The 18,632-nt window shown below is 42.7% G+C and overlaps 1 protein-coding gene across 1 annotated transcript in view; it reads left to right on the top strand.

Moving 5' to 3' along the window:
- The window catches only part of tenm2a (teneurin transmembrane protein 2a), a 226,381-nt gene that overhangs the window by 145,166 nt on the left and 62,583 nt on the right, over positions 1 to 18,632 (top strand). Inside the window, exon 5 of the mRNA XM_080900423.1 lies at positions 16,748 to 16,954. Within this exon, the coding sequence (XP_080756549.1) occupies positions 16,748 to 16,954 (207 nt within the window). The remainder of the gene's footprint in view (positions 1 to 16,747; positions 16,955 to 18,632) is intronic.

The raw sequence follows: 18,632 nt of genomic DNA, 5'->3' as shown, positions 1-18,632 counted from the left end.
TAGGTGGTTATTTTGCGATCGTCGCCGTGGATCTTGATGCACAGCTAAATTCTTGATCCAGACCATCAAATAGTTTACTCGTAATTAAGACTAACCAGGCGGGAGTTTGAAGTTTTCCCCTCCCCAACAGATTTGAGTTGAGAAGGGAAATCCAAAGATATAGATTACTTGTGATTAATGATTTCTGGAAGACAGAATAGGTTATTCCAGATTTATTGTGTATGAAGATGAGCCTCATTTCTTACGCGCTGATTGCGGCCGGAGGGCTCCGCAGGTTGTGTTACGCCTGTGTTTATGCATGTGCGAGCGTGCACATTTCCCAGGACACAGCACCCTGAGACTGATGTGCCTCGCGTGTAATAAAGAAGCAGCATAATGAGATGCCTAACTTTCCCTCTTTGAATGATATTTTACATTAAAAATGTAAATTAAAAAGTCCCCCCTTCACCACACCCCGACCCCCCTCTCCTCATCACCATGTCCAAAACAATTTTCTGCATGGCTCCCTTGCGGTACTGGAGCAGAGTGTGTGTTTGTGCGTGGTCGTGCGTGTGTGCACGTGTGCATGCGTGCGCGTGTGTGTCCGTTCTTGTCTGGACCCTAAATGATTGTGATTGCATTTCCATCGGATTTTCTCCCCGGCGAGAAGGAAAGCAGGGCCAGAGACGGAGAAATGGGATCAGAGGGGGAAACTCATCTCCCCTTCCCAGACACAGTCCCTTTCTCACACACACACAGATACACACTCTCACACACTCACACAAATACATTGAATGGTGTCTTCTATTACTTGGGGTATTAGCATTACTAATGAGGTGTGAGAGAGGGACAGAGATGAAGCAAGTGAAAAAAGGAAAAAGAGGTGGATCAGGGAAACAGAGCGAGCGAGAGGGAGAGGAGTAACTATCAATCTCATCGCAAAGGAATCAATGAAGAAGATCTAGAGTTGGAGAGGAAGGCAGGGAGCAGAAATTTACTGGGAAAGAGTGAGAGTTGGTAAAGGAGGGAGAAGCAAGACGGGCAGAATGAAAGTAAAGGCGTAGCAAGAACTGAGAAGTGACATTTCCCATCCAAAACCATCTGTTCTGTGGTGTAGACTGCATGCGTGTGTCTGTGTGTCTGCTCTCTATGTACATACGTGTATTATCACAGACATATGTGAGAAGCTGGTTATCGTATCTGGTAATCCAGGAGGATTTCACGACTCATCAAGTGGGATGAGAGGATATCCCGATTTACTAACAATGGCTTTAAGAGATGCTTTCAAACTTCATACTCATATATTCTGCAAGTGTGTGTGTGTGTGTGTGTGTGTGTGTGTGTGTGTGTGTGTGTGTGTGTGTGTGTGTGTGTGTTCAGACAAGTTGTACCCATTGTTCAAGTGCTACCAACACTATAATTCCCTATACTGTCTGTAATGCACAAGTAATGAAACATCCTACAGTGTGTACGTGTGTGAGGTCGTGTGATGTGTGTGTTTCACCCCAGATAGCATCTTTGCACTAGATAAACCTGTTGTTCTCCCCTCTAACCACCATTATCCCAGTGCAGAGGAAAACTGCTTCACTTGTTCAGTGCAAAATCCAGAGTATCGCTCCTCACCCATCTCCTAGCGCTGTCTCATCTCATCTCTCCATCCATTCGCTTTTTTAATTTCATCTGTTTTTGCGTCTCCATCTGGGGCTCCTCGGTTTTTGTTTTGTTTGTTTTTTTTTTGTTTGTTTTTTTTTTTTTTTTTTTGGGGGGGGGGGGGGTTGTTCTTCCTGCACATCATTTGTGCAATCACTCTCTCCCCTCCTCTTCTTGCACTCCTTCTTTTGTCTGTCATAGCTGGGTACAGCGCAGTCATTTGCTGCTATAGTCTATAGCTAGAAGCCCTCTCGCAGAGATAGATGCCTGCCTATGAAAGACATTTGTTTCCTTTACTGTCACTGTGCAATAATCAGCCACTCTAACGTAATCAACATATTGCCCTTGCAGTAAATACAGCTGAGCAAGTGGATCCGCGCACACTTGTGTGGGCATGTGAGCTTCTGTGTGTGTGTGTGTGTGTGTGTGTGTGTGTGTGTGTGTGTGTGTGTGTGTGTGTGTGTGTGTGTGTGTGTGTGTGTGTGTGTGTGTGTGTGTGTGTGTGGAAATGGGAAGGGAGTGCAGGTTTTTTTTCTTTTTGCTGTATTTGTGTGCGTGTGTACCTGCAATCGTGTAGATGGGGATGGGTGTCTGTTCGGCCTCTCTTCTTTTCTTTGGCAGCGCATGCAAATGCAGATTCTCATGCATGCGTATGCCATGTGACAGAGAGAGATGATTCTTGGTGAAAAACCAGTTTGTTAACGAATTAGAGTTAATTAGCCAACTTTCAGTTCCCAATGCTGTAATTGGGCCCATTTCTCTCTGTTTCCTCCAGCTGGCGTCTCTCATCCACTGCGGAGAAAGGAGGGGAGAGAGAGAGAGGAGTGAGGGGAGGAGAGAGCGGAGGGATGAGTTGGAGGAGTTGTTGGGGAGTAGGAGGGGGGGCATTACATGTCTGTAGGGGTCTGTGGAGTGCGAGCGAACTTACCCCCTGGGGGTAAGAACCACTTGCACCGGGATTCGAGACAGTAAGAAGTATTAACTGAGAGATAATGATGAAAGGAAGGCTGATGGGAATGAAAATGCAAAAGAACGTGTGAGATGAGGGCGGAGAGGAAGTGCGAGGGAGGGGGGTGATGGTTTGAGGGGAGGGGGCGCGAGTGGGGTGACAGAAATATTGAAGGATGAGAGGGGAGACGGTGAAATCATAAGCCATTGCAAATTGAGGGAGAAAGATGCACAGTGGTACAGCAGTTTAGGGGCGAGCACGGAGCAACTGCGTTCAAGTCCAGCTCATCTAGAACTTTCTCACAGGCTCCTTCTCACGTCTCCTTTCTTTTTTCTGTCTGCGCCAGCTTAATAAACCCAGAAATGCCATGAAGATAATATTTTAAAAAAACGACACTGCAGGGTCTGGTTGAGAAATAATGCTACATATAAAAATCATGAGGCAAGGGAGTCGTGAAGAGAAGGAGTGATGAAAGAGAGGAACAGACCCTCTCTTGGTACCACAGTGTGATGATCAGTAGAGTCTAATGAAGGTGGAGATGTCCCCCAGGAGTCCTGCGCTCTCTTGACGACCACTGGGAATGGCAATTAATGCATGGTGTACTGAAGGAAGATTCACACACACACTGGCTGGTGCACACATTCAGATGTACAGTTACATAAAACAAACCACAGCCCAACTTGCCATGGTCTAAACTCAAACTGTGCAAATGCTGCATTCAACCATATTACATTTGCCATCAGTTTACATAATGAAAATGGCGGAAAAACCGGAGAACAGTTTTATTTCCCATTATTCCATACCGGCTCCAGAAAGAATAATTCACAGCTCAAGTGATTGGCTCCATTGTGCACGTACGTAACCACCCAGAACACTCAACGACACAGGCCTTGTTTTTCCTTTGGGTTTCCTGCACAAAGGAGTCCTGTTCCCTCTGCTGCATTGCCCTATATTTCATAGATAAATCTGTGTGTGTGTGTGTGTGTGTGTGTGTGTGTGTGTGTGTGTGTGTGTGTGTGTGTGTGTGTGTGTGTACACCAGCGCAGCTAACTCCCCTCACACTGGCCCCTCTGCTCATTATCTTATTGGTATTTTCTTCCAGTTGGTGCACTGGCTTGAGTGGAGAAATGAGGGAGATTTAGAGTTGGGGAAACGAGCCTCGGGTGGATGGGTCCCTCCCTGCACTGCGGATTGTTGCATGTGTCTTCTGTGGAACAACTACTTTTAGAGCAGGTCACCGAGGGACCTCACAGTTATGTAAAGATGAAAGGATAAACTGCTGAGGCAGTGAGAGTGGAGAGGAATGGACAGTGTTAGAGCATGCATGCGCATGAATGGGTGTCTGCGTGCGTGTGTGCGCATTAGGCGTCTTTGCATGAATGAGTTGGTGTGTGTGTGTGTGTGTGTGTGTGTGTGTGTGTGTGTGTGTGTGTGTGTGTGTGTGTGTGTGTGTGTGTGTGTGTGTGTGTGTGTGCTTAGCAAATGTTACAAGCCAAATACGGCTGGTCTGCCTTCTTATGAGATAAAAGCGTCTGCCTCTATACCACTGAGACTGCAGTGTAATGGCACTACAAGACTGAAGCTGACACATGTGGTTGGAGGAAAGGGCTGGGGCGGCGGAGAGGGGGAGGCGTTATAGAAACGATGGGTGGGTGACGTCAGTATCAGCCCTGACATTTACACTGCAGGGGTGGAAAATAAGACCTCCTCTGTTCCGCCTCAACCTCTCATAGTTCAAGAGAGATACTAGGAAAGTTTCGCTTTTTTCCCTGTTTGGCCTCTTCTTTATCCATTGAAATTACCTTGACCTTTGCATATGTCAATTGAAATTGCTCTTCCTTTCTCTTCGTCTTTGTTTTGCTCTCTGCTGCTCCTACTTGTTGCCCGCTGAATTTTTCTTTTCTTTTTTTTATTTGGTCAAAGGCTACATAAAAATGATGACCGTCCCTGCCCCATCTTTGTGCTGCAGAAAATGGGCACAACAGCATTTAAGTTACAGGCCAAGGTTTTGTATTCTGTACTTGTTTTATTCTTTCCCCAGCCTTTTTTCACACTTTCAGCAGTATAATTCCTCAACTGTAAAAGGAGATTCACTGTAGTTATTTATTTTCACCAAGGACAGGCAGTTGGGATGGAATAAGCCATCTGTGAAACGTTTTTTCTTTCTTTTCATTTTTTTAATGTACGCACACGCACACAGTTTAGCACACAGCAGAGGTGCTATCAGTTGTAGTTAAGGAGGAGGGGTCTTAGTTACCTCTAGGTTAATGATCCTCATTAATATGCGCTAATATACCCCAGGTCATGCAGTAATTAAAAATCTCATTCAACGCTCTCAGCTTAAACTGACTGACTTGGCTTCGTCCTATCAAGATTAGCATTTATTATTTGTCTCTGAGGTCTCTAGTTCACAATGAGAGGTGAGCCTAATAGTCTAACGTGGAGCGTGCGGCTGTTGTGCGTCTCCTAGAGTGCCTACTAAAGGCTTTTTGCCTGTGCTTGGCTGGGCATGACTGTTTGTGAGCTGAAAGGGCTTGCAGGTTGTGCCTTTGGGAGTTGCATCACATTTGCAAGAGAGTGTTTGTGCAAAAGGGGACCACAAACAAGCGCTCCGAAATACACACTCGGGCGTACACCTAGATGCACAACTGCATGTCAAGTCCATTAGCATAGGGACTTCCATATTCCTCTGAGTCAGCTGATGTCAGCTGATGCAAGCTGTGCTAATTGTAAGGGTGTATGACTATTGCATGATCATGTAGGAAAGAAAGGTAGATACATACACACTATGTATATAAGGAGACAGAATAATACCATTTACTAGCAGAAGGCCCAGATATAGTGAGAGAGCCGCGGCAGAGTGTGGGACAGCAAGTTTGTGCTGCACTTTTTATTCCGTTTGAGCTCGCAATCTGCATGTAATTAACATCTGATTTTCTAAGGCAGCAGCTAATAATGCAATCAGTGATAACGCTCGCCTCCTAAGCACATCCTGCAAGTGATGATGACTTCAAAAGGGGGGCAGTAGGATTTGTCAGAGATCCACCCAAAATAATATTTTTGTAATATCCAAAATGTCAGTTCCATTAACTGAGCTTCTTAATGAAACTCAAACAGGGATAATAAATTGGGTGTCTATTATGGTAAAATTGTAATAATGACCTATTTATAGAAATGTACGTAAAGGTTAAATGGATGAAGCAATTGAGCCCGCTTTTTGATGGAAACTGTGGTCATGCTAAAAGTTCCACAGGACACACAGTGCTCCAAAAACCAAACGAGATTGAACTCTGTGACAGTGAACCTTCAGAGCCGCTGTAAAATCCATGCCTCCATCTGTTACGCCTCACTCCTTAAAATGCACACAGTAGAAGCAGGTAGATCAATCCAAATATAAATAGTATCAGATCGATACTAGCACAACAGGACCGATACTTTCTGTCCTCTAAGTTGGCTATGTAGCACACTGAATTGTGTAATTTATTTATTTAGTTGAAAATGTCTATTTTATTTGTAGCCTATAGCACATTTAAACAGACACAGGCACACTTACATTCCACATCTCCAAAATACATGAAAAGCTTAAAGGAATTTCTTGTTGTGTTGAATGTGGAAGGTAAAAATCACAGTGATATAGTGGTCATTAAAATGTGTTCATAATTTGAAAATTAACGATGAGTCATATCATATCATATTATGACACGCAGCTCTCCCCTACATAAGCTGCCTTTATACGTTAAAAACTATCGGTATTGATATCGGCAAAACCGGCCTTGACTTTACTTGGTGTCAGATCGATACCAGAATTTGCAGCAGCACTAGCAAACTGCAAATTCAACAATGCTGTATCTGTCTGATAAATAACTTCACTGCGCCGAGGTGCAGGATGTGTCTAAACCGAAGTGCCAGCGGCTCTGTAAATTCTGCCAGGAGTGTTGAGACACTACCGCCTGCTCAGAGAGAGCACAATGCTCAACAGTAAGCTCGTTAGTGAGAACAAAATGTGGCCTATGTGTTTTCCAGCTCTTTCAGTCCTTTTTTCTGTTGTTACTATAAATAGAGACTGCAGAACATCAAAGAGAGGAGAGGTTTCTCTCAGCAACAGGCCACAGTACAGCCATTATCCACTGGCTCTAAATACATCATCCCTCTTTTGGCTGATCCCAACGTAGAGGGTTCTGGGGACTGTGAGTGTGTGTTAGTGTGAGTGTGTGTGCTTTATCGTCAAAGGAGACACTGCTGACTCAGCCTCACAAGCCCACTGTCTCACACGCATACATCAAATAATGTAACAACTCACACAAAAGAGTGTGATTGAAATTGAGTTGATTCACGACTTTCCAGTTAAACGCGATATCTCCGATTGCACAAGGTCGCAAACTAGCGTGCACCAAACGGATCGCTTTCCATCTCCTCTTTCTCCCCTGGCTCTCGCTCTCTTTTTTTGTTCTTCTTTTGGATTCTTTTTCTGCTCTTTAATTGTTCTTCTCTGTTTTTCTGCATCTTTCTGTCTTTTTTGTGGTCTTTAAAGATTTAGCTCGTCATAGCAACCACACCAAAATGGCTGATGTTTTTGTAGAGCTGTGCTGAATAGGTATTTGTGCAGTTACCTGTGTGTGTTACTATGACTGTGTATGGTATGTAGCTGAATGTGTGTTTTTGTATTATTTTTGCACTTGTCTTTATTTGCTTTTTTTATGATGCATTCCACGAACACTTGATTTTTAATGAGTATAGTATTAATTTCGGATGATTGTGGGTAATGCAGGATTTGAGTTTATTTTTCGCACTGGCCTCATGTAATTAATAAGAATAAGCACATTCTCTATCCACCACAGAAGAAGACCTAATTATTAGCTGTGTGGAAATTTAGGCTGTCTGGAAATGGTGTAAACATTTAATTCAATCTTGGGTGACTCACATTTAAGTGCTTATTAGTGAGAATGTTTTGAGCAGTGAATTTTTTTCTTCTTCTTCTTTTTGGTGAAGCTTCTTTCTTACCTTGATCTTTGTCAGAACATTGAAACTGTCCAATTTTTATCTTTTAGTAAACATTAATTACAGCTAATTACATTAAATGAACTGTAACTCGCCTTTTTTCTCCTTTTTTTGCATGGCAAGCACATAGACATGTTGAATTTAATTTCTGCTTCTACTCCTAATTCATGTCCCTAGCTTGTACCAGGTTCACAATTTTTCCACACACCACTAAACACTTCTGCGAGTGATTCAGCAGCATGGAAGATTGGAGGGAAAGCTCTGTCTGCCCAGGTTTTCACCCCACTGATTTTTCTACTGCAGCATCTAAAAGCTTTCTCCAGTGGAAATAACAAACAGAGATATTGGACTTCCAGATAGAATATAAATTTAATGTCCAAAGCTGCAGGCAGGTTTCTGTTGTTTTTGTCAGTGGCTACACTAAGTGCCAAGACCAAGTGCTATCTCCGGTAATCAAAGACTTTGTCCATATGTGACTCTCGGCCCTTCTCTCAAGTGCGAAAACATGGAAGCAGCTTTGCTGGTGCCATGAAATCTTTTGGATTTAATACAGAAAAAAGTGCTTTTTCTATTATTCAGATGTAATATTTGTTTCACTTGTCTTCGTTTCATAATAGGAATGAAACTGAAAATAATTGGGTGTCATTTTTAAACGCCGGCTTTTATTCAGTGTCATATTGAGGATGTGTTTTGTGTGGTTCTTGTTACTCTGTTCACATATCTGCACGGATCAGGCACGATGTTAAAACTGCTGGCACGTTAAGGGAACGACGTTAATGGCAAACTTTCTGTCCTGGCATCCATGTGGATGTTCCTTTCACACATACCACCCACCTAAACATTGTTGCAGACCAAGCACCCCCCCCACCAACCATGGCAACAGCACTTACTTCTCTCACATCACCCCGACTGCTCGAGGCAGATGGCTGACCTCCCCGAGCCTGGATTTGAGCGAAGTTTCTTCCTATTGAAATTGAGTTTTTTTTCTTTCAACTGTCACAAGAAATTGTTGGGTTTCGTTCCTTTAATATTGACATCTCTTTACATTACAGTGCAAGGTGCCTTGAGATAACTGTTGCTGCAAATTAGAACTGTATAAATACAAGGTTTAATATATGCCGTATGCATAATTTTTGGTGATTTTGCTGATTAATAATTTATTGTGTTTTCTTCCCTGATATGTCCATTTTTTCTGCTTGGATCATTAATAGGCAATGGGTTGCTTAGTGAGCACAGCAGCAGCACAAAAGTGATGTATTGATACGGATTTTGCAAATGACTCGCACACACACGCACACACACACCAGCAAACAGACTTTTCTGCACAGAAATGTCGCCCTGTGCTCCTTTCAGCAGTTACTGAGCATGTTCAGAGTTAATGGAAAGCTGAGAGGATAGCTATCTATAGCTCTTCACCTTAGGTTGAAGGTCTGGCCGTATTTTTGTGCTTACCATGCACGTATATTGTGTTTGTGCATGTGCAGCTGTGGTGAAGTGCGCTTGCTCATGCATCTGTGCGTGTGTTTGCATTGATGTGGGAGGAGGAGGCTATTTATTTTGATTGTTTTCAATGAGGCTCCAATGCGTAGAATCCATAACAATACCATCAATCCACAGCAGGAGCAGCAACATGGATGTAATTTATATGGTAATGCAGCCTGCGTGGTTGCCCCAAGTTACACAGTGGACATCTCTGACAGTGGACAGCATGACTGTGCTGTAGCATCCTAATGCTATGTATAGCCACAGACACACACACACACACACACACACACGACACACTCTTGCACATTTCCGCAACAGGGAGGCATGTTTCAATTAGCAGACGCTGAAAGATGCTCAACTGCATTTGTGCTGCTGGGGCTAAAGGTCGAGTGTATTGTTTTGTGTCAAGCTGGGTCTGCTCTCGTATCCCTGGTAGAAAATAAAAACAAAAACAAAAAAATGTTTCTTGACAGGAGTGAGAAAGGACCTCCTGAAGCAGACGCTGGAATAATCTGGGAAGTATTTTGTTAGAATTCATGGCCTGCATCATTTGTTTTCCTGCAGCACACTGTAGCATACTATACGACTGTGTGCATGCAAATGTATCCACGTGCATTTGTGGTCAGGCTTGCTGTAAAAGCTGTCGACTCTGGCCTCCACCTTTTTGATCTATACAATGTTCCTTTCTGTTTAATCCCCTGGGAGCATTGTGTAGTTCATCTTCAGTTCTCCATCCTGTCCACTATCTTTGCACTTCATTTAGGTGAATATAGGCTTTTGTGTTTGTATAGGTTTTAAAGCACAGCAAAGCTCAATCAGTCAGTACTTTGTTGCGGTTGTGAAGTACGACACGCAACGACTTTTGAGGTCTGTGTCTGTCTCTGTTCCTTCGTAGAATAGTCTTTGATGAGACCATCAACACTGTTATTCAATTCATCATCTCCTTGCGTTTCTTTTCAAAGTTCTGTTGACATTAGTTTGTAATTGGTTTCCATTATCCCAGTGCACTTCACATTATATGAAGGCCAAAGGATATTGTTAAGAGGCCACTAATCATCAGAACCTATTACTTCTGAGTGACCTCAGAGCCATCTTCTGTAGAGGTGGTTTTTGATTTGTGATTGAAAAGATGGAACAAGGTAAAGGTCTTTTGAGGATTTCTGCCTTTAACTTTTCATCTACCTACATACATATCCTTTTTCTTTTCCCTTTCAAATAATCCAGTTTCATTCATTCATTCCTTTTGTGCTGCTTCTGTGAGGCTGGCTGTAATTTTCACAGCGTTCAAGTTTTAGATAGCATATCTGGCCAGATGAGAAATGTGTCATTTAGGTTTGTATTTTCCACTCAATTTAAAAAAGAAAAATCCGTTTTTTAATTTTTGTTTCGAATTGTGTGTAGTTTCACTTAACAACTGGACTGGGTTTGCTCATTTCTGTTTAGTTTTTATTCGTTTCTGGATTAGTCTTAAGTAAAAATCGATGGTTGCCCTTTGATTGCATTGAATATTTTGTGCCATCTGAGATGGCAAGTAGTTGCAGCAACAAGTAGTTGCAGCAGCCAACTGGTTACTTGGAAGTTGAATAACCTTTGGGTGACTTCTGTATGTGATTTGACTCACAGTGAAGGTGATCACTCTCAGCCAGATCGACCAAGGTCTGAAAATAATTTCCATCTATTTTATGAGTGCAAAGGCACTACAAACACATTGCAATCAACCCGAGTCACTCAACTGTCAGGCGTCTTTGTAATACAGGATTTAACACAACTGGTTGCTAACTGGTTGTATTTGTTATATTCTTAGTTCCAACACCATGGTATTGGAATTGGAAGTTAGGCTCTTTACAAATTCACTGATTCATGTTCACAAGCCTCCTTGTGCTGTGTTGTGTTGACCAGCTGCATCAAGTTACTGGGTATTTTTCAATCAATATTCCATTTTCGTATGGTCACTAGTCACAGTGGTGACATTCAGTCACAGGCTTATAAATCAGTAATACAAATTTTACCGAAATGCTTAGTTATTTAAAAAAAAATTTGTAAAGACTGGTAGAAACAGTTATTGTGTAAAAGTGTAGAAGCTTTATTCTCCAAAGCAATGAGTGCATAATGTAATGCAAACCAGTAATTTGAAGCTACTTTCCAAGTGGTACATAGAAGTACTGTGGAGTACTTTATTTTCAGCTCACTGAAATATTTCAAATATACCTGTTGCTCAATGAGAATTAACATTTTTTTCTTTACATCTAGATGACATTAACAGGCGACTTTTTTTTTTAAGCCTACACTGAGAATTTGCTTATTTAAATCGTTTTTGAGTAAGCGAGTTAATTCTTATTGATTTAATTAATCATGTTGAATGACATCCAGCTCAAAGTTGGCTCAGATATTTACAGTTTGAACATTTGGTCTTCAGTGACTCCAGAATAAATACTTCATGTTTGAATGGGAGCAGAAAAACAGACTAGTGAGAAATCGGTGGTTGCCGATTGAGAGTGAACAAAAAACTGTTAAAACAAGTAGATAACATTAATGGATAGGCTCAGTTTAAGCTCTGTTTAAATTAAAGATTCTTAGAAATGCTTGAGTGAGAACCCGCAAACTCAAATGTTATTTGATTTCATTAATAGTGATGATTAGCATCCAGCTCAAAGTTAGTTCAGATCTTTACTGTGTGAACGTGTGGTCTGGAATAAAACATTTTTTTGTGCATGGGAGCAGAAAAACGGAGACCGAACAGAAAATTTGATAATTTTTTTCTCAGAACCTTCATTTTTCAAAACATCTGATATTTTTGAGAGAAACTCTATGAGAACTTGGACCAATGTACTCTGAGTAAACCAGAAGAAGACTCTGAGTCATGCCCTGAAGTCTGGATAGCACCCTTTGCCCTACTGAAAGACATCTTCAGCCACAGCCCCGGGCTGTTTGTGTGTCCGTGGAGGATCTGCGTTTTTGGGAAGACGCCCCTACACTTGCGAAGTGACAAAGTGATGCTGGCGAGATGAAAGAAAGAAGCGTAGCACAAGCAGAGGAGAGCTCTAGGGCAGAGAAAAACCCAGACACTCTGTTTCACATCAAAGAGGGAGCCAGTGATACAATCATCTCTTTAGGCAATGAAAGCCCAACTTTATTAATTAAAACACGTCTGTTGAACCATCTTCTCATCTCTCCCTTCCCACTTTACTCATTTTATCACTCATTTTCGGCAATGGCGCTGATTACGAAAGGAAAGAATAGAGGGGGTGGATGTGGGAGGACGCATAAAGCAGGCCGTTCCTGGATAGACTTCCACATCCAGTTGTTGCTCACACCAACAACAGGTGTGCGTCTTGCAAGTCGTGCAAAATGTGTAATATTAATAAGCAATGAATAAGAGGAAATAGGAGGCGAGAACTTGAGAAATAGGAAGAGAGGGGAGGAACAGGAAGAGATGAGATGGAGGAGATAGACTGAACTGTATGGATAAATAGAGAAAAGGGTCCATTGTGTCAACAGCTGTCTAAATAGCCCTCAGATCACTGTCAGGCACTATCGTACGCGCGCACACACATATATGTGCATAGTTAGGCACACACTGACTGACAGCACCCCCTCAGTCCAACATCTGTGCTGACAGCAGCCATGGTAATGAGTCTCTGCATGTGCCAGCATGGGTGTGTCGCTTCTTTTTCCTCCTTCTTTCCCGGCGCATAGCTCATTCAATCATTTCACTCGTCTTGTTGTTTTCCCCCCGCTCTTTTCTTTTCGTTATTTCTACTTTTTTTTTTTTTTTACCCCTCGTCATCTTTTTAGGAGCACGTGCTGATTGACTTTTCCGCGCTCGAGTAGCAACTAAATGAGAAACATTGTCAAGTGTGAAGTTGTGTGGCAGATCGAAGCGCTTTTCAGGTGCACCGCGCCGCATGTAGAGGTGTGGAGGAAGAGAGGGATGAATGAAGGGAGAGATGAAGAGATGATGAATGGCTCTCGTTAGAGGGGTAATTTGTCTCTCCTTGTCTGACTGGGCTCCAGCTGTCGCTCCATCCTTCGCTCCACTCTGCTCTCCTCTCCCTCGGCCTACCGCTCCTCACCTCAGCCAGATGGGTGGACGGATGGACGGATTGAGGCAGGAGGGAGGGAGGGACGGAAAGGAAGGCAAGGACACGGAAGAGAAGGGAAGGGAAAGCATTGAGGAGCCAACTAGCAGAATTATGCCTCATGTATAATTCCGTTGCCGAGTAAGGAATGGCTTCACGGAGAAACAATAGACGATGCTAAACTCATTCGCTCATTCACATGCAGTAGCTCAGCAACAGGCAAAGCTTATATGCTCGTATGACTCATACAAGCAACTCAAAGCCTGGTGCCCGCAGAACAAACGAATGACGGCTGTGTGCATGTGCACGCCTGTGTGTCTTGTGTTTTACATTGTACACAAATCATCAAGGGACACTGCTAATACTTCTAATACAATGCTACAGTCTTAGGATTGCCTAGATTCTCCCCCATGATACGCTTCTTTTTCACACTAATCAACACTTGCGCGAGAGAGCTGTAGATTCAAAGTGAGTAAGAGACGGGCGCAGGGAGAGGAGGACTGAGAGATGTATACAGATGGCCAGGGAGGCGGCTGAAGGATGGCAATGAACAAATCGTCAGGAGAACCACGTGAGCTCATTGCCAAGTCTTTGTTCTAATAACACAAAGCAATTTCCACTGACCTTTCTAGAAATGTAGCGGGCAGAAATGACTGAGTTAAGGATGCCCCACAGCATAATTGCTAAGGAGATTAAAGTTCCCTTAATTGCTTTTGGCCAACTAGTGCAATTTTTCCTTTTTTTGTGATTAAAGGCATTTAGAATATTAATAACAGCATGTGCACGAGCTCTCACACACACAGACACAGCTGTGTGGACCCGCGATAAAAACATGCATGTTTCTTCTTCTGCTTCTTCTTCTTCTGCAAGGTGTGCTGCTACACATTTGCCATTTTTCTATTGCCAGTGGTCACCAGTAGCCTCATTGTAGGCTTTGTGAAATATGCAAATCACTAGGTTCCGTCTCATCATTCTTTAAAAAGTCACTTCATATAGATCATTGGGCCTTTTTTTTTTTTTTTTTTTTTGCTCGTATCGGTGGCTTATTCCCCCTTTACCTCTTTATTCGTTTTGTTCCTGTCCTCCATCTTGCTCAGTCCCCTCTTATTGCCTCTTCCCCTCCTAATTCCCTTCCTCTATTGCTTTCTTCCTCGCATTTTTTTCCCTTTTATTGGCAATAAGTTTTGTCAGCTCATAGCTTCTTGACTGTCCCCCAAACCCCCTCCATACCTCTCTCTCTCTCTCTGTGTGTCTCTCCTGCTCTTGATTTCCCCGGTTAACCCTGTAACCTCACTGTCTCCCCCCACCTGCGTCCCCTTCTCTCCATCAGTCTCTGCCTGTCCCTCTCTGTCCGTCCCCTTTTCCCCCCTGTCGGCCACAGTGTTTGCTTTGCCATTGTTTATCCATTTTTCTCTGTTTGCTCTGATGAGATTGACCGTACACACACACAGACACACACACATACCTAAACAGAAGACAAGGCTAGCATGTCTCTGGGGTGTAGTTAACGTGGGGCTGTGGATCGATCCTAGCTCTGGTTTCCATGACGCAAAGCTCTGAGCTGGAGCAGTTTGGACAGCAGGATGGAGGCATCAGTCTGTCTCTGTTTCTATCAAATAAATCTCTGCAAAAGCCGCGACAACACCTGGAGTCAAAGGTGTATTTACCATGATTAATGCGTTTCATTTTGATGCCGCATAGAAGGGCGCGTTAGCCAACAAATATGTCCAACCGCTTTGTTTCTTAAGTGATGTCTGCATTGATCTTTCTCCTCTCCCTCGCCCAGGTGCCGTTTCCCCCCCGAGGCGAGCAAAATTGCATTGTCACTGAAAAAAAAGCCCACCATACCCCCCGATCTATCATGCCCTTTGCAGTTTTTTGATTCCTGTCAATGCTCTGTGATGGGAAGATGAATGCTGTCAAATTACAATCACACCACATCTGTATTCTGAAGGAGCGCCAGTAAGGGGAAAAAAAGAAAGGGGGGGAGATAGTGCAATGATGAATGTGCAGCTATCTTTTCTTTTTCTCCAAGGTCTCAATGCTTTTCTGTCTTTCTCCTGCTATGTTGCTGACTGTTTTTGTTCTGTGTGAAAAGAAAGAGAAAGGAGACTGAAAGGCTGTGTTTTCGATTTTCCCGCTGAAGTCTTCGGCGACAAGCGAACAAATAGATGAAGTTTGTAGAACTGGAGAAGAACTAGACCGCTTTCCCCCACACACTTAAACTTTGTGGGAGAAAAAATGGGTAATTTGTTATTGTAAAGAAGAAGAAAAAACATGGCTGGCTAACAAGAGATCTTACTTTGAAGGAGGAGAAAATAAGTGATTGTGTTAAAAAGTCTTCGGTCGACTATCTAATTAGTAGTTATAATAACCTGAGTCCTTCTGTGGATTGACTGGACTCAGTGGCCTCATTCTTATCATATTGTTGATTGATTGAGCTGCAAATATGGCAGACATAATTATTCTATATTTTGAGCAGTCTCTAAATAGAATTTATTAGATTTGTCTTTGTCCTTGATTCCAAACCTTTGGAGAGTAGAGTGAATTCTCTCCATCCCACTCTTCTCTCTCTGGTGTACGGGACAGCCTGATTGTGTCCACGCATCCCATGGCTCCTACTATTTAAAGACTTGGCTGTTAACTTTCTTTTGTCTTACCCATGTAGAGGACAATCGTATCATGGATGTAGGTCCTAGCAGCAGTCTTCTACCATTGGTGTTGAACTATTTTAATGACAAAATAACAGATGCTTATAAATTGCACCGTTGGTCAATTCAGTATGACCCCATTGCTTCATTTGGTCATTTTTTAGGTGTTTACAGGAGTAGATAGCGTCCTGTGTTAATTTTGGCATGTGTATGAAAAAACATGTATGTATATACGTGTGTGTGTGTGTGCGTATAGTACTGTGAATGGCTTTAAACCACTTATATCAATATTTCATTTTTTTTAAAAATGAGAAAACGGCACTAAAATTGTCATGACTTGAAAGGAAACTTTTTTTGTACTCATTAATGCACTTAGGAGATCTGCACTGATCGTTCTCTGTGTCTCAGCCTTCTGTGATTGTACCCAGCATGTTCTACATTATTAATATCAGGGGATGCTCAAAGAAGCAAGTTTAATTAGGGGTTAACCGGATAGCTTTGTTGAGTACAGTGTGCGTGCAGCAGGTGTTTCAATCCGTGTGCAGATTTTTAAGCCTTAAAGGTTAAGGTTAGCTCAAATTAAGTAAAGCACAAAAAAATAAAATCTCTCATTCAGAGACATTTTGATCTTAATTTTATTTTATTTCCCAACAAAGACAAACACATTTGCATTAGCTCTGTCCAACCAGTAATCAGTAATACCAATAAAACTTTTTTTAAAATTTAGATATAGTTACCGTAAAATTTGGATTGATCCCAGAGTTACCTGTAATTTGAGTCAACAGGCCCCTTAAAAAAATGGTGGCATCTCCTCATTAAAAATATCCACGTCTCCCATTCAGGTTGCCTCTCTGAGCAGGCCCCTGTATCACTGTCAGACAATGCCATCTGTTTTGTCTAACGTCCCCTCCGTCCTTCTCTGCCCCCCCCTCTCTTTCTGTCCCTCCATCCTCCAGGTCGTCCACTCCCTCCAACCTCTTCCTCCACCCTGCTCCCTCCATCCCTCCCGTCCTCCTCGTCTGCCCCCCACCACCCCTCCCCCGGCCTGTCCCCACCGATCAGGGAATGCCAGGTGCCCCTGCTGGAGAAAAACTCCACCCACTCTCACCTGGAGCCCCACCCGGAGGATTCATACTTGCTCCGGGCCCAGCCCTCGTCCACTGGTAAGAGAGCGCTCCATTCAACCATCCTTTCATTCTCTCTTCTCTTTTTTTTTTTCGTTTTAATGTTTGCATCAATATGCCATCCATCACCTGAGTCGATGCATTACCTCATCATGTGTCCATTTCCTGATCTGATTTAGTCGTTCAGTAAAATGCCAAGCAATGCTGCGCTTTAATTTAATGTCACATCTTGTTCGGCTCTGGCCATTTGTTTCTGCTTCTCTGCATTCCACTGAAGTCAGCATTTGTTTGCAGGGCTGGAAATCAAACTGAGGGGACGTTTTTACTGTGATTGCTTTAAAATAATAAGAGAATGTAAAAATAAATAAATAAATAAAATTTGTGGATAGTAATAGGGTTTTTTTTCGAGAAGACGTAAAACTTTTAATTTGGATCATTCGTGGATGAATTCAAAGCAAACAATTACAGCGTCAGGTAATCGTTATATGACACTGATTGTAATAAAAAACTGTTTATGATTTTTAAATCAGTTGTTGCATAAGCATAAAAAGAACTAATATAAAAATCCTGTCTTCCTTTTATTTTTTTGTGGCACATGTGACAATCCTAGACTGACAATTGCTGATTCGTTAATGGATTGCATTTTAAATGTAACCCTCCCACCTTAACCAAAAAAAAAACAAACAATGATGCAAGGAGAAGCAACCCCCTACTCTCTGCAGAGTGCAGCTTGGTTGCCACTGAGTAGGTGTGCTTGTAGTTATTTTCCATATGACATTAATAATCCGCTGGAAAGTGAAAGGTAAGGGGATGATGAATTTTAAGTGCCAGCAGGAGGATCAGCGTAGCAAAGACAAACTAGTTAGTTTCCCCAGCTTTAAGCTTTCTCTTTCATCACCGGGCCCTTCTTGTTGGCTGTTAGAGGCCTCGTGTGCTTATATCAGCACCTCACAACTATTTTTCTCCTCTTACGCTGTGTGCGCGTACACATGCACGTGCAAACGTCTGCAGTGATGAGGCTGTTCATCAGTATACGCATTTATTCTCAACAATTAGCTACTGTGGGGCAACTCTATGCCTCCCTTTCCCGCTCTTCCCTGTTTCTCCATTCCTCTGTGCATCTGCACTTGTAATCAGTAGATATATTTAGCAAAGGCCTGATGGGAGGGAGAGGGGTGGGCAGAGAAGTCCTAATGTGATTTTTGGTGGAATACAATCTATTGTTAATGGCGTTAGGCTCTCCTTTGATCCAGTATAAATCTTCATTAGGGAAGGCCCGGGTCCCAGGTTCAAGAGCAACGTGATTAGGAGGCTTTTAAAATGACGTTACATCAGCCTTCTAATTGGTTTACTGTTTGCTGGGGCAACATCAATCATTAGCCCAGTAACCGCACAGCAAATAAATTCACTCTGCCACTGACACCCTAATGGCAGACACTGGTAAAGAGGGAGAGTGAGGCTCGCAGGCGCACTCTCTCTTTCTCTCATTCTTGTTCGTATACACCCACACTTTCTGTTGTGGGGCTTCTTTCAGTCTCTGCTGAGCTTGTACACGCAGACAGCGAGCAAGAGAGACAAAGAAAGAAAACAATGACGGAGAAGCTGGGAAAGAAAAAAAGAAGAAGAAGAGGCACAAAGAGGCAAATGGGAGCAGAGAGAGAGAGGGGGGAGAGAGAGAAAGCCAAACTTTGACTTCTTGAAGTTGTTTAATGAGACA

Source organism: Rhamphochromis sp. 'chilingali', assembly GCF_963969265.1.
Source record: "Rhamphochromis sp. 'chilingali' genome assembly, chromosome: 13".
Lineage (NCBI taxonomy): Eukaryota > Metazoa > Chordata > Actinopteri > Cichliformes > Cichlidae > Rhamphochromis > Rhamphochromis sp. 'chilingali'.
Note: the sequence above shows the minus strand (reverse complement) of the source record. Positions and strands in the feature narration are given on the sequence as shown.